We start from the raw sequence: 23006 nt of genomic DNA on the forward strand, positions 1-23006 counted from the left end.
CCCCCCCCCCAAGCTTATTTCTACTAGCGTAGGTTAAAGACCTGGTATGCTGCCACCACCAAGTGATTTAACAAGAAACAGGGAAAGGACCACTTGGAGTTCCTCTTCCCCCAAAATATCCCCCCAAATCCTTACACCCCCTTTCCTGGGAGGCTCGAGAATAATATCCTCAGCAATTGGTTACAAAGTGATCAAAGACCCAAACCCCTGGATCTTTGGACAATGGAAAAGTCAGTCAGGTTCTTAAAAGAAGGATTTTATTAAAAAGAAAAGGTAAAAATCATTTCTCTAAAATTAGGATGGAAAATAACTTTACAGGGTAATCAGATTCAAAGAGCCCAGAAGAACCCCCTCTAGCCTTAGTTTCAAAGTTACAACAAAACAGGGATAAACTTCCCTCTAGCAAAGGTAAAATTCACAAGTTGAGAAACAAAGATAAACTAACACGCCTTGCCTGGCTGTTACTTACAAGTTTGAAATATGAGAGATTTGTTCAGAAAGATTTGGAGAACATGGATTGATGTTAGTCCCAAGAGCGACCACCACCAAAACAAAGAGCACAAACAAAACCCCACCCCTAAGATCTGAAAGTATCTTGTCCCTTTATTGGTCCTTTGGGTCAGGTGTCAGCCAGGTTACCTGAGCTTAACGTTTACAGGTAAAAGGATTTTTGTGCCTCTGGCCAGGAGGGATTTTACAGTATTGATACAGGAGGGCTGTTACCCTTCCCTTTATTGTTATGATGGCGTTCTCTCGAACTTGCTTTGATCTGCCAGAGCACGCAGCCCCACCTCCCCGGAGCGCTGCTTTAAGGCGTTATATCCAAATTTGTGTTATATCAAGTTGCGTTATATCGGGGTAGAGGCGTACCTCTAAGAACTGAGCTGGGAAACTGCTGCACCAAACCCAGTGGGTGAGAAAAGGAAGCACAAACATAGGGGAGGGAATTTTGTGTCCAGATATGACTAGGTAAACAAGAGCAGTGATAGCAAATATTAGTCTTTGCTTTGACTAGAAAGAGAAAATTGAAGTGACCCCCCCCCTCTCTCAAACCTCACAAATCAATATGTGGACTAGCTCAATGTCTGAACAGCGCACTATGAAATTCCTACAGACATCCTTACTAACATAAGACGTTGTCAGATTACAAACTTATTTATAGAGACCTTAGCACTTGGGGAAAAAAACAAACAAGAAAACCACCATTTGGAGGGTTAGGACGGAAACCACCACTCTCTGACAACCTATTTCCTCAAAAATATTGTTCAGCACCAAATTAAGAGTTTGTAACATGAACATACACAGGAATGTTCTTAGATTTTTAGTCAACTGACTAATATGACCAGATATCAAATAGAGGTGTAGCACAGGTGTTTCCTTGGTCTCAGTATATATCCTCCAAGTGTCTGTGCTCTTCACTGAAGACAAACATCTTAACCAAATGATGCACTAAAATAAATCTATATATGTCCTCACTTCCAGTAATTCATCTTTGAGATTTTTCATATCACATGCAAGGGATATCAGCAGTTCCAAGTCGAGTCTTCAGAGCCCTTAGTAACATGGGTCTTTTATCATTCCTTCTTCCACTGTCTTGAGTCAACAGTACCGCAAACTAAGGCCTTAATCTATCATCTGACCTGTGGGAGTGCCGTCCTAGTGGCAATGAGCTTTCACACATGTGCGAGGCCTGGCTCATACGGATCACACTGCACAATTAGGACCTTGCTAAGCAGAAGAGAAGATTGTTTTCTCCAAGGTGATCCTTAATGGCACTGGGGAATGACTTTTCACCTGGGTCACAAGCTTCATGTCTGGGGATCAGGAGGAGGAATATAAATAAGCATGATCTTGACAGATAGGTACAGAAAAAGGGAGGCTCTCAAACATGGTTCTTCTTTCTCTGATCATGTAATTTTAAGGTGGACTACTCACCTATAGCTTTTGATGGGTTTTCTTCTGGAGCATTCAGAATGCTCTTAAATCCAGAGGGATCATCCATAATATCCTCCGCAGCTACTTTTAAAATCCAGGTTGCAAAGATTTTAGAAGATCAGAACTGGTTTTGGTTGTTGGTGGGGTGGGGGGGACAGCAGGAGAAGAAAGATATTCTTTTTTTCTGGGGGTGGCAAGGTTTGCTGGATTTTTTTAAATTCAGAAGTTCTAACATCTCAAATTCAAGTTGTTTAATCTTTATTTACATGCAAATATTTATCAGTTCTAGTTTATCATTCACTGCCACAACTGTCTCCAAATAGCATAAGTTTTTAATTGGTCTTCTAAGAATCTTCAAACATTGTTTTGTAAGACAATAAGCATGTTTTGGCCTTTTGATAAACCAATGTACAGCTGGAAACGCTGGCATGGAAGTATTCTTATGTTGTTTTAAAGTCTTCAAATTTTCAGCATGGTTACACTCAAGAAAAGTTTAATAGCTGAAAAACATGCACAGATGCAAACAATATGTAGAATAAGGACAAGGAAGCCAACCGGGAACACAACTATCGAGCTTTAAAGCCAAAACACGCCTCCTGGACTCCCCTCTCAATACTCACTGCAACCAAGTGAACTGATATTCTCTAGATTCCAAAGAATCTGACTACAGAAGGGATGGGAGAAAACAGAGAGACAGATCTAATTTGCATTCAGTTCCAGCTTTTCTGTCAAGGCAGGAAAAATGTAATCAGAACTAGATCAGCACAAGAAAAAAAAGCAGCTAAGAAAAAGCATCGACTGTGCTAAAAACAAGTTATAGATAAGCTAGACACAAGAATCACCAACATCGAACATCACATCATTTGCTTTGGTAACGATGTGGCTGTAAAGTGAGCAAACTGCTCAATCAAACAGAGTAGATGAAGGAGTTAAATGACAGAGATTCATTCCTGCGGCAAAAGCCAAATATCTAGATTCCTAAAGGTATGGACTCTCAGGACTTAACCTTACCCTCCTGTTAAAGGATCAGATAGTTTCACAAGTGGAGAAAGGAGCATGTAAGGAGCCTTCCTCATACCCTCTTGTACATGCCACTGGCGTGTGCCTAAGGGGTACATGATGCCCCAAGGATTCTGGGAAGGAGCTAGGACCATGAACCTCTTTCCTTGAGAGACTGGATCAGCCTGCACCATCCTCTGGCACGCCAGTCTGCTTGGGTGGGATGTACCTTCTTAAGCATTACTTCCCTGCGCTCCTCATAAGTCAGAGAGGTTCTACACAGAGCCATCGTGGGCCTATGACCAAATAGCACAATTTGGTCAGATGTGTCTTGCAAAATGGGAAAGAACTCTACTCAGAGCGCCTGCCCAACACTGCTTCCTGACCTTTGCAAATAGTGGATGGAGGGACCAGACCTCAAAATAGTCATGCGAAAGTCACTAACACAGCAAGTTTAAAACACACAGAGATGGTGTAATTCAGGAAGAAGCAATATTTTGTTTTAAATTAGTACTGTATGGAACTACAAACATGCGTTTTTTATCCTATGTCATTAAACATCTGCAAAGGGATGGGGAAGAACAGCCATTTACAGACTCCCAAAGAGGGATCACCATTCCTGGGAAGATTGAATTTAGCAACTGAGAAGATAGCATCCAATCACATGACTCTTAAAAACAAGCATTTTAGGGGCTGGGTCAGTGAATCTGTAATGACCTATTAAGCTTTTGCAATTCAAATCAGCTGGTTTAAACCCATCCCAACTTGATAGTGGGGCTGGTCTACACTGGGGGGAGGCCAGGGGCGGGAAATCGATCTAAGATACGCAACTTCAGCTATGTGAGTTGAAGTATCTTAGTTCGACTTACCTGGCTGTCCTCACAGGTGGCGAGTTGACTGCCGCGGCTCCCCCATCGACGCTGCTTACTCCTCCTGCTGAGGTGGAGTACGGAAGTCAATTCATGGATCAATTTATCATGTCCAGACAAGATGCGATAAATCGATCCCCAATAGATCACCACCCGCCGACCTAGCGGGTAGTATAGACATGCCCTAATAGCTACAATAGGCTGCTAAACACCTTTTACCCAGTATGTCAAATAAGTCTGGTAGCCTATTGGGAACTGGTTGGAAAGAACAGCCAGTATCAACACTTCAGGATTCTCAGCAAAAGCCAAGGACTGAATGGGCTGTACAGATTGAAGTATACTTCTCACGGTCCAAGGTAGTCCCTCCAGGTATAATGATGGAGCTGTGCAAGAGAAGCTTGGGCTGGTGCTATCCCTCGTGTATGGCTACACAAGAGGCCATTCTCCAGAGATGCACTTCGACACTTCTCAAAACATACCAAATGTAAGAAGAAACGCATTTTGAAGAGTAGCATTTGCCACAGCAAAATGGGAACGTCACTAAAGGGTCACCAGTGGAATCTACACCCTCAAGGGGACTGGTCTCCACAACAGACTAGAATGGGTGTGGACAAGGAGAATGATGTTTTAAAACTTCCTTGTGTTAGTGAAAGAATAAATTTAATGAAAAAAGAAGCCATTGTACACTAACAAACTCCCTCTTCTGTAATGTATATGTATCAGGGCTATACTAAAGAGAGATTTGGTAATATTGTGTATATTACCCAAAGTATTTCGGCTTAGCTTGAGGAGAACAAGTATTCTTCTTTTTGGAGGCCTGTATACGGACAATAGTTCAAGGTGGAATGGGCAGGATTTCAACATATTAGCTTCATATGGACTGGATGATGTTTGTAATCCAAGGAACTTCATCAGGGGGCCTTTTTGCACTGGAACATATTTTAAGGTCCTCTAAGGAGGACAGGATCAGACTTTGTGATTTATCTTATTTCCACTTAAGAGCTTTGTTACACTGAAAATACCTTGGAAGAACTATCTTGGTGTAGCTCTGTTCTTTGAGTACTATACTGAGCATAAGCCTGTTGAATCATCTGCTATTTTGCAGTTTTATTTTTGAATAGGTCTATCTACTTTCATACTAGGCATCAACCCCACTCTGGTATTTGACCAGCAACTGAATGCTGGGACCAGTTGGGAAGCTTGGTGAACTGTTTTTATTTATCACACAACTAAAATTATACAGAGCAGGAGTGATCAACTTCTGAGGAATAGTTAAAAACTAAACATGCACAGTTTGGTTAAGCAGCACCTACATAGGAGGGAGGGGACAGAGAATGGTCTACAAATATGTTAAAGGCGCAAACATTAAGGATGCAAAGGAATTATTTACAGATGTAATAAGAGGACAAACTTCAGAATAGAAGAATTTCCACTGAATGTTAAGAAAGTTCTGGAGATGTACTGGGCTGTAAGAGTCTAAGGGAAGTGGCAGAAGCCCGACTGCTTGGGGTATTTAAAACCTGACTGGAATATGTGCTGAAGAGAAAAAGTCTTGCCCTGGCTGGAGAGGGACTAGATGGGAATCAACTTTCAACCTATAATAGGTGATACAGTAGATCTAGGTAGGCTGTGGACCCTAACACAGTGAGTACTAAACAGAACATTATGATCAGCAATGAGACAAGTGTATACGTTAAAGCTTTCCCTAGCAATACTCCCCTACTGCAAACCAAAAAGAGTGTGAAAGAATACTGCAAATAGCTAAGCTGTTCAGCCAGGAAGCAGAGAAATCAAAGGCATTACAATCTGAGGAATAAGCAATGTGGATTTTTTTTAGAAATTAAATATACATTACACCTAAAACTAAGCTGGTATGGATAAAGAACAATAGCATACGATGCAAAGTTCTTTTGTAAACTGCAATGGCACTGTCTTTACAAAAATTAAGACTGATAACAGGGTGGAGTGATTTCAATCAAGAAACAGGAAGCTTTGATTTATATCTATTTTAATCTTTTTTTGCTTCTGTTCTTTGTTATTTTCCTAAGGAAAGGTCGAGTCTCATTGGCTGGTAATCATTAAAACATATTGATTTGCAACTAAATACAGACTTTAAACTAATTTTTCACCTAATTAGGAGGATAAACTATATCTATACATGGTCTTTTAAGTAACTTCATAGCTTAAGATATATTTATTCAGACTCTTAATATTTACATTATGATAGAGAACAGTGAATGATGGATTATTTATTAAATGATTAGATGCATTTGGATGGAAACTGGAATTTAATTAAAAACGCACAATCCATTTTTAAATTATCTTAAATGTGCCAGATATGTAATATTTGTCAAAACACCTAGGTTTAGTTGGTCCCCAGCACAGTAGGCAGGAATTGATGACCCCTTCCAACCCTAGATTTCTATGATTCTATGTTTTATGTTTAAATCTGATTTATTAAAAACTAAGTATTATTTATATAGTTAGCAAACTGAAATTATCCCAACAACCCTGTCCTTCAAGATTTAAGAATTAGCAGATTCCATCCTCATCCCTCCATTTTTATTCATATATTGGAAGAGGAAACAGACTTTCCTGCTTTTTCCAACTCCAGTAGGTTTCTCAACTTTGAATGAAGTAGTGATCGAATCAAAATAGTCACTGAACTGAAAATAAATATTCTCTCTGCACCTACAGCTGTCAAAAACTGGTTTGGCTCTTCAAACTGTGGTTCCAGGACCTTAAACCAGACATTTCTACCTGTTCAATAACTTGACTCTCTTTAAAACGTTGGCAACAAACATTTACTACTTGAATAACTGAATTGAATTTAAATTATTTTAATAGGATTATAATCAAGTTCAGGCCTTAACAACTGTTTGTTTCAAATTTATTTCTAAACAAACCTGTATTTTTGGGGGGTTGTTTCTTTTTTAAAATCATTGATTTTTATCCACTCTGACAATTCTACTGGCTTGAGGAGCCAGCCAGTCAGCTCACAAGACAGAAGAGAAAATTAACTGGCCTGTGAACAGCAGAAGGAATATTAAACTGAGCCATAACAGACCAGGAGAGCAGAACATGTTTTGCATCTAACATGGACATTTAAAGTTGGACTGGTCCTTTTCATTGTTGCATTTCACACCATGTCTGAAGCTAGTAATTCTACATTTCCTCTTAGGATAGAAACAAGTAAATTAATATTACTTCTTTTCATTTAAGACCTGCTAACTTTCCTTCTAAGTCTTCTGCTAGCATTAGTAAACTCACAAAGAGAACTTTTTATGCAAACAACTTCTTGGACTAAGGACTACTTTAGTGGACGGAGGAATCTTGCTTTTTGCCCCAGGTACCACCCTTGACATTGCCCCTTCGCAGTGTTCTAAGTAAACTTGCACAGAAATATGCACCCATCAGTTTTGAAGCATGAGGTTAAGATGTTTAACTCATTTAAAGCTGCAAGCTCTCCATGTATAGCTTTTTAAACTTCATCACAATAGCTAAAGCTGCCCATAATAAGAAATGGAGAACAGGCACTTACAGACAAAAAAAAAAAAAAAAAAGCCTTGGTTATGTAGTCTATTAATTACCTGTATACCTAAAAGGAACATGCGACAAGCATATGATACCTCGTAGCAAGACATAGGAACACAGGCCACAGAACTGGAAGGGATCTCTGGGGGCATCAACTCCAGGTCCCCAGTACTGCAGACAAACCCATCATATAAACCCCTTCACATAAACTGAGCAAGCTCCATTCTCATGTTTCCACCATTCAGCACAACCATTATTTTATTACTTGCTGATGGTAGAACACCTGGAGGACTTAGATGTTTCTCCTCCTAGGCTGGAGTACCTCCTAACAGACTTTTTGCAACAGCTATGATGCAGGACTTCCTCAAGGGAGGAATGGCAGAAGTAGTTTTGAGAAGAGAATCCACCTCTCATTTCTGAAAGAATGATGCTCTCTTCTCCCTTTATCCCACACACACTCACATACTCTATCTGTTCTAAAGATGTTTCACTTACCTCTCCCATAGCCCTTCCCTCCAGAGCTAGTGCTTGAAAATCATGGTTCAGTTCATCCATTGAACGCACCTATTATAAATGGAGGAGAAAAATGAGGCAATTACTGTATTTCATTCCAATAACAAACAAAAAGGTAATCAGTTTATCATTTATTTTTTCAGACATAAAATACCAGTGAGCCTTACTCTTATTAAAGTACATCACAAGGCTGTTTAAGTGCAAAATATGACTTACCTTCCAGATTTTAAGAGTTGTGAATATATTTTCTACCAATTCTACACATAGTCAAAAGTAAAAATAAGCAACTCTAAGATCAATCAGAATGATTTCCCTTATTACAAGAGAGATGAATATTGCAAAAAGAGCTGTATTAATATCTCTGTGCACAAGCAAATGAAAAATGAGAAAACGTTATCTCCATAGTATTAAACAATGAAGAATAAAGACATTCTGAACTAATACACAAACATTTAAAATCAACAGGTTGGTAGTGTATATAACATAAAATCATCAGCATTAAATAGCACCTCACCATCTGAGCCTACAATGGCTCCTTAATAAAGTTTATCTGAAAAGAGTTTCTGATCCACACAGACTGGTGCCACACATTCTGTCTGCGAGGGATAGAAAGCACAAATTCAGATGCACAATGTTAGCTTTAAAAAAAATATCCAATTCTCTGAACATCCTTACACTACTCCAAATTTACAATAAGCCTTAAGGAATCAGTTCCAACTGTTTCTTTAGCAACTTAGCAGGTCTTCTGATCAAAGAGTTGGAAATCACATTATAAATAAAAACTCCTCTCCCAAAACAAAACGTTTAAAAATGGTTTTGCACAGTGAAACACTAATAAAGGCTTTCAACACAAGAACTATTCAGACAGAAAGCACTGTTTGTAGTGTTCTAATATTTCTTAGCGTTTACACAGCATTTTTCATCTATACAACTGATAGTGCTTTACAAAGGTGAGTAGGAATCACTCTCCATATTGCAGATAGACAGGCTAAGTACAGTAGGGAAGCAACCTGCCCAAAGTCACGGTGTGTAAGTGACAAAACCTAGATTCAAAGAGAGGTCTCAAGACTTCCAGCACATAAAATGCCTCCCTAGAAGTCGGAAAATGTAAACAAAAACCTTGACAGCACAGGCCTGACAGGTACTCATGTAAGGTGTCAACATCGCCAAACTTTTGCTCCAAGACTTGTTTTTTCAGATTTTTCTCATGCCCAACTCCTTACAAGCATCCAGAATCATCTCTGACTCTGTGAAACACCCTCCTTTTTTCCATGCTTAAGTTCAAGGAAGAAGAAAGGTGGCAGTGGCAGCAACCTTAAGGAACTCCACCCTTGGAAGCCTGTCTACAGATGAAGGAGCCAACCCTAGAGCCAATCTCAACATCCCTGTAACTTCATCTCTAGGAGCATAGAACTACAGCGGGAGGAGATTAAGGGAGGAATCTAGGGGAGTGGGAGACAGATATTGTTTTCCCTTGACTTAATGCATCAATCTCAAAAAGCTGGGGAGGGGAAGAAAAACTGATAGAAGGAAAAAGTTACAGCAGGAAGATCCAAAGAGTTAAAGGGAAAAGGGAGAGAGGGGATAAAGGCAAAAAAATAATTGCAAACAAAATACAGAATGAAAGATTTAAAAATGAAAAAGTGAGGTAAAGGAAAAAAGCAAGACAACATGTACTCTATAAGTCTATATTAGGGATGTTCCAATATTTCAACGTGTCTCTACGGGCAGTTATCAGAACTACAAATTTACAAAATCTTTTGAAATTATATTTTGAGAACAAAATACTGACTTTTCTTTTGGCTCACAATCACTCGTCAAAAATATTCTCTGTTTATGGCACCAATACACTTAACACTAACGCTGGTGCAAAAATACGAAAGTCAGTAATTGCGTATTGAACTCCAGCAAGGGTCATCACAGAAACTTACATTTAAACTACAGGTAAATCTCTCCTATAAACACAGTTTACTTCAAAACAATCCAACTATACCAACAGATATGTGGTCCAGTGTTGCAAAGGTACATGCAACTTAACTCACATAAGCATTTTTATTGAGTTTAATGAGACTACACCTCTACCTCTAATATAATGCTGTCCTTGGGAGCCAAAACATCCTACCGTGTTATAGATGAAACTGCGTTATATCAAACTTGCTTTGATCCACCAGAGTGTGCAGCCCTGTCCCCCCACCCCCTCCCCGAACATTGCTTTATCACGTTATACCCGAATTCATATTATATTGAGTCGTGTTATATCGGGGTAGAGGTGTACTTGAAAAAGTGACTTGTGTATGTTTGCTATAGGGCTCGATAATCTAATCGGACATTCCAGACAACCAGGTACTAGAAACTAGCAATTTCCTCAATGATTACCAGTGTAACGCACAGCAGTTAACATGTTCTTATGCGCATGCAGTGCTAACCTTTCAAAGTTGTTGGGCCTAAAAATTGAACCACCTTTTAATGATCCAAAAGAAGCAGTATTGTTTTAAAATTTAAACTAGATTCAGGAGCGAGAGGAGGAATATCAAAACGAGTGCTGCACCACAGATCAACTCAGCGTGCTTTGCTCTTGCACACAATCTCTCAATGCCTAAGGTTTGCAGCTGGTTGCTGAAGTGAGAGTGGAGGATTGGAGAGGATGGAGGACAGAGGCGCATGCATGCCTGAATCCAACAAAGCTGACAGGATTCAAACTAGACAGATCAGCCTCTACAGTTCACACTTGCGTATTAAAGTGGCAATCAGTAAAATGGTTCCAGATATTTGGATGGGTACATGAGCAATATTTCAGCATTCCCTCGGACTTTGTTTTCAGTTTTTACCAAAAAATCCTGGGTTTTCACAAAAGCTATTAGTTGGTTTTGTTTTATTTCTTTTACACTGATTTTTACCAAATTCTGGACCACTCAAACACATGAAAATACAGATTATTAACAAAACCCAATACACTACATTGTGTTAATCTGTTTATGCTAATAAGTTAGTCTGAGTGTAAATATCAGGCTGCATATTGAAGTAAGGCAATGCAGTAAAAGCCATGCATGTGTGGGTTTACGTCAGTGCTCAAGTCCTAAAAAAAGAAGTACTAAACTCCCTGGACCCAGCTCCCTGCTCTGGAAGGAGGCAGCCAGGTTTGGGCTCTGAAGGTCACCTTGGAAGGAAAGATGGCGGCCAGATAACCTGGGTGGAGCCCAGGATAACCCTCTGGGGACCTGGCTTCCCACTCTGGAAGGAGAGATGCTGGAAGAAGCAGCATTGGGAGACAGAAACCTTGCTTCCTTCGCCTCTTCTGGGTCCACTCCATAAGGGTAAGAGAGCACTTGTATTCTCTTTTTGCGGAGGGGAGAGATGGAAGCTTAGTGGATGTTGCCCCTGTAGACCTAGGTTCATATCCTCCTTTGGGACAGGTAAAAAGCAGCTCGGTGGTAGCTCATGGTCACTTTTCCACCTCACAAAAATAGGCCGTAATAGAAACAGCAAATATGACCACCAGGATTTGGGTGGAATGGCAAAAAAAATAAAACCCCATTATGTTTACAAAGCACGTATTGACTAAGTCTAACTATTTCCATTACTCACAAGCACCAAACTCAGAGGTTATTTTTACCATGCTTTATTCTCTTTTCAGACAAAATTCAGTAAATTTAGCTGGACAAAAATTGGGTAGTAGGACAGCATATTGAAATACTGTATGTCAAGGTTCTAAAAAAGATTCAACATCCACCACTGTCTTGCTTCCTCACACAAATCAGAAATCCAAATCAGGATATAATTCCTTAGTAATCAATCATATGGTGCTGCAGTTTAAATATGAATGTCTTTCAATATTTCCAAGGCTACCGTACTTGCAACTCTCAGTTCACTGGCCATTTAAACAGCATGACCATTTATAATTTTGCCTTCAATTGTATCTTCTTGTGCTTTAATACATCCTATCCAAGTATTGACCCCATCCTAAATATACGCTAAGCAGGGTTGGGGTCAGTACTTGGATAGGATACATGTAAGGAATATAAATACCCCAAGAAGTGATTCAGTAGGTGCCCCAGCAAATGACAGAGAATACTGTGGTACAGGAGACCCAAAACAAAAGGTCCTGACTTCTCATGGTCATGAAAAAATGTGTAGAATGTTTATAAGTGTACCAAAAGGTGTTAACATTCATATTCTAGCCAAATTCCAGTTCTAGGTATTATGTTCTGCCTACCTAAATTTTCCTTACAGATTCAATTGGACAGTTGTCCTGTCTTTCTTCCTAAAGTGCTTTTAAAAAAAAAAAAAAAATCTGTAAGACAAAGTTATTTATTTTATAGTAACTGGAGGGTCTTTGAGATGTGTGGCCCCTATCTATATTCCATTGTGGGATACGCATGCACTCCATGCACCTGGAGCTGGAGAATTTTGCAAGCAGTGTCCATTGGTCCACATATGAGCCCCAGCTAATTCCATGCCTCTGCCTGAGGAGACAGAGGGCGGAGTGGACCAACAGCCTCTCCAGTTCCTTCTCCACCACAAATCAGAGAAGATCCGAAGCAGGGGGGAAGAAGAGCAGATAATGGATAGTAACTGGAGGTTCTTCAAGAGGAGTGGGCCCCATAAGGTAAGTAACTTTTTCTTCTTTTTTCTAGTGCTGGTCCCTGTGTGTAATTCACTGTGGGCAATTGACAAGCAGTACTCACAAAGGAGGAGGGTGCAAGGTGTTAGACTGAAAAGCCAAACAAAGGACTGCTAGCCCAAAAGATGCATCAGCAGAGGATTCCCGTACCAAGGCACAACGTCTAGCAAATGTGTGGGCAAAGCTCCACATAGCTGCCTTACAAATATCAAGCAGAAGCACCTCTTGAATGGACACCATAGATGTTGCTTGCTGAGATACTGTGGAGTAAGCTCTTACTCCATGATGAGAGCGAAGATTAGACAGGTTAAAGCAGAGTGAAACACAGCCCGAGATCCATTTCAAGTTCTTTGAGAGTAGATAGCCTGACCCTTTCTGCTATGGTAAATAGTCTAGGCAGGGGATTTCCTGATTGTTTTCGTTATCCGCAGGTAAAAGGCTAAGGCTCGCCAAATGGAACCTCCTTTCTTCTGAGGATGCATGAGGTTTTGGGAAGAACACAGGTAAGTGGATAGACTGCTTCGGGTGAAACTTGGACTACCTGGTGGTGAATACAGGGTGTCAATGTAATGAAACCTTGTCCTTTTGGAATATAATTCAAGAAGCATCTGCCCTCAACGCTCCAAACTCACCAGCCCTCCTGGCTGAGGTGATGGCTACCAGGAACACGACCTTCATGGGTAGGAGATACATGGAGAAAGAAAGTAATTGTTCAAAAAGTAGCTTACTGTAGGGGTTGTCAATATGATATAATTTTGGTATAAGTCACGGACAGGACATGGGCTGTGATTTTTTGTTTCTTACCTGTGACCTGTCCATGACTTTTACTAAATAACAATGATTAAATCACAGCCTTAGTTAAGATCAGGTCTATGATAACATTCTTACCCTGAAACATGTTTCTCAGCAAATAAGCCCTTGCAGTGATGGAATTTAAAGATTCCTTGATGAAGTCCCAAGTCTGTGCAGGGATGAGAATGGATTCGTCAGCATGTATGCTGGCCTCCAGAGAGAAAAAGAACTGTAACTATTGTCAAAGTCAATGATTGGGCCTCTTGGCATGATTTGGCAATAAGAAGACAAACATCGATGTAGGGGAAGACCGTGAAATCACAGCATCTGATATAGGCTGCTATGACAGAACACCTGGGTCAAGACCCTTGGGGCAGGAACAATGCTTAAAGGTAGTATTCTGTACTAGAAGTGGTTGGAGCAGATTATGAATCTGAGAAAGCATCCGTGAGCAGGATGAATGTCCACATGAAAGCTGGCATTCTTCATGTTGAGAGCTCTAAACAATGTATTTTTCCAGGAATGGAATTATAGATGCTAACGTGACTATGCAAATCTTGGGTTTACAGATAAAGTAGTTGAGATGGCAGAGATCAAGAAAGGGTCTCAGACAGCCTGTCTTTTTGGGGACTAAGAAATGTGTCAAGTAAAAACACCTCCTTTGGTACCGAAGAGGAAACCACTCTACGGCATCTTGTTATTAGAAATATTCCATGTCTTGTCTGAGAAAGGGATGCAAACTATCATATAGCCTGAATGGACGACGCTGAATACTCATGTGTCTTGTTATTGCATTCCAGGTGCTGAAAAAGCGTGCAAGCCAACAACCAAAAGGTTCGTGGGAGACAGGAGGTCTTGGAGTCACTGGTTTACAAGCTCCTGAACTCCAATCAAAAATAATGTTTAGCTGAGGGCTGGGACTGGAATGAGGAACCCACAGCAGAAGGTGTGGGGAAGTAGGTCTTTTGAGCTATCTGCCTTTTGTGGGGTGGCTCATCAGATCTCTGGTGGAAGAACCATTGAGCCATTGGTCTAGGTTTGTATTGTTGCTGATGTTTTTATTTGGGGCAGGTGTAAATATTTCCACAGAATGGTGACCCAAGAGACCTCTAAAGTGCATAGAGACTCATCCATCTTTTGATTAAATAGATAAGTCTCATTGAAAGAACGGTCTTCAACACTGTTGTGGATCTTCTTAGGAAACCTCAAAGTATGGAGCCATGACTCCTTGCACGTCATGATAGCAACAGCCATTGCCCTCGAAAAGGCATCAGTCTCATCTACTGCTGATTGAAAAATGGTCCTGGCAACCATTTTGAAGTCCTCTATGAAACCCTGGAAAAAAAGAGTTCTGTCCTGCTGCAGGAGACTGTCAGTAAAGACAACTTCAAAGAGTTCAGGAACTTGTACTTAGTCAGTAATGCTTGGTAACTGGCTACTCTGAACTAGAGGCTAGAAGATTAAAAGACCTTCCTTCCCATTAAGTCGAGATGCCTGCCCTCCTTGCCAATACGGGTAGATCCAGAGTATTGCTAACTAGATCCCTCTGCAGCAGCTTGGGCCACTAAAGAATTAGGAGCAGGGTGAGAGAACAGAAATTCTCCTGGCTGGGACACAATACTATTTCTCTGACCTATTAGGGATAGGAGTGCAGGTAGCTGGGGTATGCCAAACCATTCTAGTTGGCTCTACGATAGTTTCTTTAACCAGGACCACTATTCTACTGGAGCTGAAGAACTGAAGGATGCCCAGGAGCTTGTACTGATGATCCTCAAGAGGTATCTGCAGCTTCCCTGTAATTCTGCAAACGAGTTTCTGAAATGGATTATAGTCATCAGGGGAGAATGGAGATATCAGAGTCACCACCTCATCTGGTGATGGAGATGGCAATCTTGTTGCATCTGGTGAAACCACCAGACTAGTGCATACTCCTCTTCCTCTGTAGAATTTGGGGGCAATTCTGACTGAAGGGAAGGGAAGGGGTGATTCCCTAGCAGATCAGACTGACTCTGCAGAATGGAACTGGTCCCATGGCCCTCAGTATGGCCATAAGATGGGTTGAATGACAGCAGCACTGGTCCCCAAGGCACGAGATATCAATAGTTCTGAGACAGATTATGAGGTGGAGTTGGTTTCAAGCTGGCCCGAATCTTCTAACTAAGAAGGTGTGTCTTGGTGGAGAAGGGCATAGCAGTTCACTGCGTGGTTCAAAATCTCCAAGTGATGGGAAAACTGATTCCAGTTCCAACGATGGTACTAACTGCACTTACTAGAGGGAAATCAGAGCCCAAATATGGAATAGGAGACAAACTCCTTTCAAAGTCTGACTCCCTGGTAGAGTAATAACCTCTCTCAAAAAGGAGGGACTCAAAGGATTGGGAGCCTTTGGGTCAGGGAGAGCGATGGCATCCTCAGAAGGAGCATAGGTCCTGGTAGTCTCAGAATCAAAGGCATCCTGTCTCTCCAAACTGTGCCACTGAAGACGAAGATGGAACTGTGGGTGACCTATGCCCTTGGCAACTGGTCTTGGTCAGTGATGACAGATCCCAAGGGTTATGCTTGGGGAGTAGCAGAAGCACTGGTACTGTTGGATCATAATCTGGTGCCAATGGAGCCCTAGACATGTAGGCTTTTCTATCATGCCTAGGCCTGGTCTGCACTAGAGACTCAAGTCAATGTAAGCATCGATTTAACTCTTCACGTCTCAATGCTGCTCCCACCACACCGACTTAACCCCACCTCCACAAGAGGCATAGCACTTAGGTAGTTAGGTTTCAGTTTCAGTGTAGAAAATTAAGTAAACTTAAGTTATATTGATATACAGCCACCGCAGTAATTAAATCGGTGTTGTTTATCCACACTAGCTGTAAGTGACCCACACTGACAGCCAGTGCAAGTGCTCATGGTGAGAATGCGCACCGTCGACAGAAGGAGCTAGCATGGATATACATCACTGATTTAATTACTGCACTGGCTGTACGTCGACATAACTTAAGTCAACTTAATTCTGTAGTGTAGACATGCCCTTATGATGTACTACATTCTCTTGGGCTCAGCTAGGGCTCAGTTTAGGCAGGGCTGGATCTGGCTTCTTCAAAGTGGATTTAGAGGAAGACATAACTTGCTCTCCTGACAAGATCCCGCACAGGGATCTGTGGGGATAGACTCCTTTATTCCTGATTCAGACCTCACTGCTTAGTCAGGTTGATGTACAGTGAGGTCCCCTAGCGTGGGTCCAACCTGACCTTTTCCATTAGGTGCTTCCTAAGGTGAAATTCTTGCCCATACCAGGTACAGCTAGGGAATGAACAGCAGATACTGGCTCTTGCCGTGATGTGGGCTTCCCCAAGGCAGTACCAGCAACACTGGTGGTCATTGCTGACCAAGAAGGATCGCTGGCAGAAAGCACAAATTTTGAAGCCCAGAGTCTAGTATCTAAATGGAGTACGGGGGTTGTGGGTGCTTCCTTGGTGGGGAAGACTAACTATATAACACAAACTATCAGATAAAAACTTTAAAACTCAAGAATATAAAAACTATTTACAGATATCTAAATATATTTTCACTGATACAGAAGAAACCTGAAGCTTCAGAGACTAGAGATTCCAATCCAGACCACGTGGTGGTGATAAAGAACTGGAGACGCCATCAGTCCGCCCCACTCTCTCTCTATCTCCATGGTCAGAGGCACAAAGTGAGCCAGAGAGCACATGTGGACCAATGGACACTGCCTGAAAAATTCCTCAGCTCTGGGGGCAAGGAGTACATAGGTACTCCACAGAGAAACACACATAGGGACTAGCATTAAAGAAGAAAAACCCTCTCAATCAAGTCTCACTTCCTTAGTGATTGTCCACCTCTACCCCCATGTAACACGACCTGATATAACACAAATTTGGATATAACGCAGTAAAGCAGCGCTCCAAGGGGTCATGGCTGTGTGCTCTGGTGGATCAAGTCCAGTCAATATAATGCGGTTTCACCTATAACACGGTAAGTTTTTTGGCTCCAGAGGACAGCATAATATCGGGGTAGAGGTATAATGTCATAATCCTATTAGTCTTCCACAGAGTCTTCCAGGGTAGGGAAGCCCTTAATTTCTAATGTAGGTCATCTTTCAAGTAAAACGTTAACATTGGTAAATGATTTATCTAATTTTTACTAGAAAAATGCTAACAAACTGCTGTCAACAGCCTTGGAGATATACAAAAAATATGCATCGGTTTGATATGTCAATGTAGTTAGAGCACCACAAACCCGTAGCATATACCTGTATGACATATTTCCATAATAAGCCACACCACTGTAAACTCAGCTTTGCATGGGTGCAATTATCCATGACACAAAACCAGGGCAAATTTTTCAAAATGTCATCAGGGCCTAAAAATTGAAGACTTTGTCAACTTCCACAGGAAGTCACTGTAATTTACCAGTTAAGTGCTATTACCTGGTAATTAGAGGTAGCTTCCCCCACTCCTAAACAAGGCAAATCTGTTTTCTTATTCAACAAGTACTGTTCCACTTCACCCAAATCATGCTACAATACTGTAACGTTATACTGTTGATGTTGAAACTGAAAGAACTCATTTCCTTTTGACTTAACACACAAATAACAGCACAATAACAACAGCTGAACACACTCCATGATGTTGTCTTAGACCTGGCTTAGTTGTACTGCTTTCTAACTGTTCACTAGTCTCTCTCCTCTCAGGAAAAAAAGGCTGCCCCCATCATGTTGTCCTGTGGTGAAGTCACTTCCTCTGCTCAATGGAAGATAGGTGACCTGCAAACGACCTGCAAACATCTGCAAAGCTCTAAAACCCATGCCACCTCATTTCTCTTCAAAGCTGTGCTGCCTTTTCACTTCCAACGGCAGCAGAAAATGCCAGCTCTTCTAAAGTCCATTCAGCTACCTTTTCAATTTTAACCAAAAGGTATCTTAAGGTTTATTATGTGAATTAACTGGAAGGCATCAGAAGTACATTACAGACAAATGCAAACAAAATAAAGACGTCTGTTTACTTGGCAAAAGCCCTAAATTGCTTCCACCTGCTTTTATGGTCAAGTTTAACTACTACACAAAACTTTCAAGGCAGAAAGGTTGGAGGGAGGGATATCTGTAGAGAAGTTTACAAAGTTTAACTAAGTTAACAAACTTTGAGCACGGCAGTGGAAGCAATCATAGCCTGGTCTAGATTAGAGAAATTTGGCAAGTTAGCTACCATATACTTAAGCCAGTAACACAATTTGGGTGTACACAGAAAAGTGCTCATAATGGTGCACTGGTACTACAGGCACTGTTTTAATTACATTTGTTTCAAATATGATTAAATAGCAAGTGGTCCAACAGAACCATGCCAATCTCCACATATGCAGTCTCAGTGTAAGCGGAGATCACGGGTGACAGAGTTCTGCCATGAATGTCTCTCAGTGCATAGGTCACTCACTGCTCAGGTGGTCTTTCTGATCTATTTTCACACTTCCACTGCACAGAGTTCAAATTGGCAAGGCGGCATACCTGTAAAAACAGCATTACATGTACCATGGAGCTCAGCTGAGAGCTATTTTCATCATGACCATCATCTTTTCCTACTACCTTTAGTCAATGAATTTGTCACCCATCTCAATGGAGACCATTATATAATGAAATTGCCAGCTGGTCAGAGGCAGACATGTAGGCACAACTGATATAGATCTGGGAAAGGATGATGGTCCAGGGCCAGCTAAATGCTGTCACAGCAATATTTCACTCAATCTATGTTAAGCAACTGGAGTGGCATCTCCACAAGAAGCAAACATATTTCACATAAAGATACGTGACTCGATGCAATTCCAAGCATAAAACTTCCTGATTACAAGAGGAAATGGACCAAATCTCTTAGACTCACCCTTCCAGAAGCCTGAGGTACTATTAGATAACATGGAAGTGCCTCTCGGCTTAATCCTGAGGTAGAAGGAAAAATTGATTGTAGAAGCCGCGCAGGCCATGGAACCAACAAGCTGGACCAGATTCCCAATGCAGTAAGACATCTTGCACATTGTAGGTGTGGCAGGGGCCAGTGCAGTGGAGACAGCAGCCAAGCTGAGGAGTTCAGAAGAAATGGAGAGCAAAGGAGCCCTTCTCTATAGCCTATACAAGTCTTAGCAGAATTTGATTTTTTTTTCTTTTGCAATTTCAACTTTGATTTTTAACTTTTTTTCAATTTTTAACAATTTTTATTTTTACAGTTGTGGGAAATTAAGGGGAGAAGCGTTGGGGTTAGAGGTAGGACAGTACTGGCAGTGGGACTGCAAGGGCCCAAGATACCTGAAAGTCAGGTCTGTGGGAGGCTGCAGACCTGGACTGGCAAAGAAGAGACACTCTCTCTCCCCTCCCTCCCCTCCAGTCCAGGTTGCATGGAAGAGGGCAAGCCCCTGGTCACGAGGGAGGCCACCCTGCTGCTGAACAGTTCCTGTCCAGGGTCAGTCCCAGCAATCCTGACTGGTAAGTGAGCAGGGCTGTGACAGCAGAGCTGCAGATGGCTCCCTGCACAGCAGTGAGGACAGTGACAGCCAATCCCGGCAGGCGCAAGGTGCAGGTAGTTACCAATGGGTATTTTTTCATCAAGTTCAGTGTGTCAGCTGAAATTGATGTTTACCGACAGCTATCAATTTGAACTGAATTCTGACAAGCCTACCTATTTGATTTTAATATGTACCAAACAGGGCAGAATCTGCAAGCTCAGGAACAGGGCAACGAGATTTCAGAGTTCTTACAAATTCCATCAGTGTTTATAAAATGGCAGACGTAACCTCATGAGAGTGGAAATCTTCACCTCTCCCTCTACCCAAAAGCTCCTATTCCACTGACCTCCACCATTCCCCAAACTCTCTGTCCCCATGGCACAAGCAACAGCTGTAATAGCTCATCCTCAGTAAAGGACAGTTACTCCATAATTTCAAAATCCTGACATTCCCTACAGTCCCCTATCTTGGTTACAAGGGCTGTTATTCCCAGTCAAGGTACAAGTGCCCGGCTTGGCATTTGCCATGGCAAGTTGGCCACACAATGTGGCTGGACTTGCACTTAGTGGAGGACAAGGGGAGGAAGAATGCAAAAGTAACAAACTGCAAGTCTAAAAATAGGATAACTTTCTGCAATAAAAGTATATACTGTTCAGTATGGCACACGCACTTTTCTGTCATGACTGAGTCAGTCCATATGCTTGACCATGGCACTTGAGTAGCATGTTGCTATTATCTCTCTGCAATCACCCGCCATGAGTTGAGGACTGAAATGACTATTAGTTCTAACGAGGGATGCAAAGATAACCGTTTAAACAATTAAAATTATACCATTTAACTGGTTAACTGATTAAAGTGAGAGGGGCCGGGGCTGTTCCAGCCAGCGCACAGGGATTAACTAACAATTAGGATGGATTAACAGTAAAACCAATCTTTGCCAGTTAACCGTTTAACATTTTACAATCCCTAATTCTAACCCCTCTTTTTCCCTAATCTTGAACGGTTGTGTCTGAAAACATTTAATAGACCAAGTCCTCCTGCCTTATAATTAGTTTCTGGGCAAGGCAAGTTACACCCACAGAAGCTCATGCAACCAGTCCTCCAATATCATTATGCAAATATCTCGTACAGATTTATCAGTCCTTCCTCTCACTCTCTCAAATAATTCCCTTCAAACAGAACCCTCCAGAGACATTTCCCAGTTGGCCTACAATGAAGTAACCTGTATTACTCTGTGTTCCATGACTATCACCGGATGATCCTCCATGATTCTTCCCCACTTTTATGGCATTAAATCAGCACCCACACCTCATGTTTGTAAAAGCTGTGCACAAAGGCTAGTTATAGGTCCTTTACATTTCCATCCCAAAAAGAAAGCGACTCCTAAGGCATTGGAATCTGAAACTGAAGTTGCAACTTGAATGGGGTATTAACATAATAGTTAATAACCATAGGTTGTGTCCCTCTCCCTACTCGCAAAAAATATCTACTCCACTATTGATATCTCAGACGAGGAAAGGTGGAGCAAACTCACAGAGATGAAACACCTGATAAAAATGGCGATCCAGGAGGAGCAGCAGCAGCGGAGATCTACTCATGGAACTGCACAAAAATGAATAGAGAGGGATTGAATTAGGAGTCTGAGATGCATAAAATAAAAGGATCACCACTGAAACGCAGAAGAAGAATTCTGAAAAATGGAGAGAGGCAAGATAGCACAGACAGGAGGACAAAAGTGATTCTGCAGCACTTGGATACTACAGTGATGAGGGCCTTCTAACTTACAGCAGAACCTCAGTTATGGTCACAAGAGTTACAAACTGACCAGTCAAACGTACACTTCATTTGGACTGAACGTGCACAATCAGGCAGCAGCAGAGAAAAGAAAAAGCAAATACAATACATTACTGTGTTAAAAGTAAACTACAAAAGGGAAGTCCATCTAGTCTGACCTCCTGCACAAAGCAGGCCACAGAACCCTACCCATCCACTTTTATAACAACTCCTAACCCACGACTGAGTTATTGAAGTCCTCAAAATCGTGGTTTGAAGACCTCAAGCTGCAGAGAATCCACCAGCAAGTGACCCATGCCCCACGCTTGCATCGGAAGGCGAAAAAACCTCCAGGCCCCTCGCAATCGCTGGAGGAAAATTCTTCTGACCCCAGAATATGGCAAATCAGCTAAACCCTGAGTCAGTGGGCAAGACTCAGCCAGCCAGCACCCAGGAAAGAATTCTCTGCAGTAATCAGATCCCACCCATCACATCCCCTCACAGACCAGTGAGCAGACTTATCGCTGATAATCCAGAGTCAATTGCCCGAAATAAACTATCCACATCATACCAATCCCCTCATATACTTATCAAGCTTAGTCTTAAAGCCAGTAGTCTCTTTTGCTCGCCATGACTTCCCTCGGAAGGCTGTTCCAGAACTTCACTCCCTAATGGTTAGAAACCTTCGTCTAATTTCAAGTCTAAACTTCCTAATATCCAGTTTGTACCCATTTGTTCCTTGTGCTACATAGCTAGAGCTATAAATAATTCTCTCCCTCCTAACGTTAATCCCCCTAATATATTTATATAGAGAAGAGTATCCCCCGGAGCCTTCTTTTGTTAGGACTAAACAAGCACGCTCTTTGAGTCTCCTTCATAAGGCAGGTTTTCCATTCCTCGGATCATCTCTAGTAGCCGTCCTGACTTGTTCCAGTGTTGAATTCATCCTTCTTAAACATGGACACCAGAACTGCACACAAATTCCAGGTGGGGTTCACCCACGCCTTATATAACGTAGCTAACACCTCCTTATCCTTGCTGAAATACCTCGCTGATGCACCTAAAACGTATTTGCTTTTTTAACGGCCATATCACATTGGCGGCTCATAGACATCTGCTATCAACCAATACCCCAAGTCCTTCTCCTCCTCTGTTGCTTCCAACTGATGCGTCCCCAAGACTATATCTAAAATTCTTTATTAATCCCTAAGTGCATGACCTTGCACTTCACTATTATATTTCATCCTATTACTCCAGTTACAAGTGGTCCAGATCTCGCTGTAGGATATCCGAACGTCCTTCTCCGTGTTAGCAATACCTCCAGCTTGTGTCGTATCGCCAAACTTTATTAGCACATTCCCGCTCTTTTGCCAGTCAGGTAATAAAAAAGTTAATAAGATTGGTCCAAAAACCGATCCTGAGGGACTCACTAGTAACCTCCTTCCAGCCTGACAGTTCACCCTTCA

The 23006-nt window shown here is 41.6% G+C and overlaps 1 protein-coding gene across 11 annotated transcripts in view; it reads right to left on the reverse strand.

Moving 5' to 3' along the window:
• The window catches only part of PUM1 (pumilio RNA binding family member 1), a 121752-nt gene that overhangs the window by 83408 nt on the left and 15338 nt on the right, over positions 1-23006 (reverse strand). For all 11 annotated transcript variants that reach the window (XM_032802226.2, XM_032802221.2, XM_075060812.1 and 8 more), the window contains exon 3: positions 7833-7901. In XM_032802226.2, coding sequence (XP_032658117.1) covers positions 7833-7901 — 69 coding nt within the window. The remainder of the gene's footprint in view (positions 1-7832; positions 7902-23006) is intronic.

Source organism: Chelonoidis abingdonii, chromosome 25, assembly GCF_003597395.2.
Source record: "Chelonoidis abingdonii isolate Lonesome George chromosome 25, CheloAbing_2.0, whole genome shotgun sequence".
Classification (NCBI taxonomy): domain Eukaryota; kingdom Metazoa; phylum Chordata; order Testudines; family Testudinidae; genus Chelonoidis; species Chelonoidis abingdonii.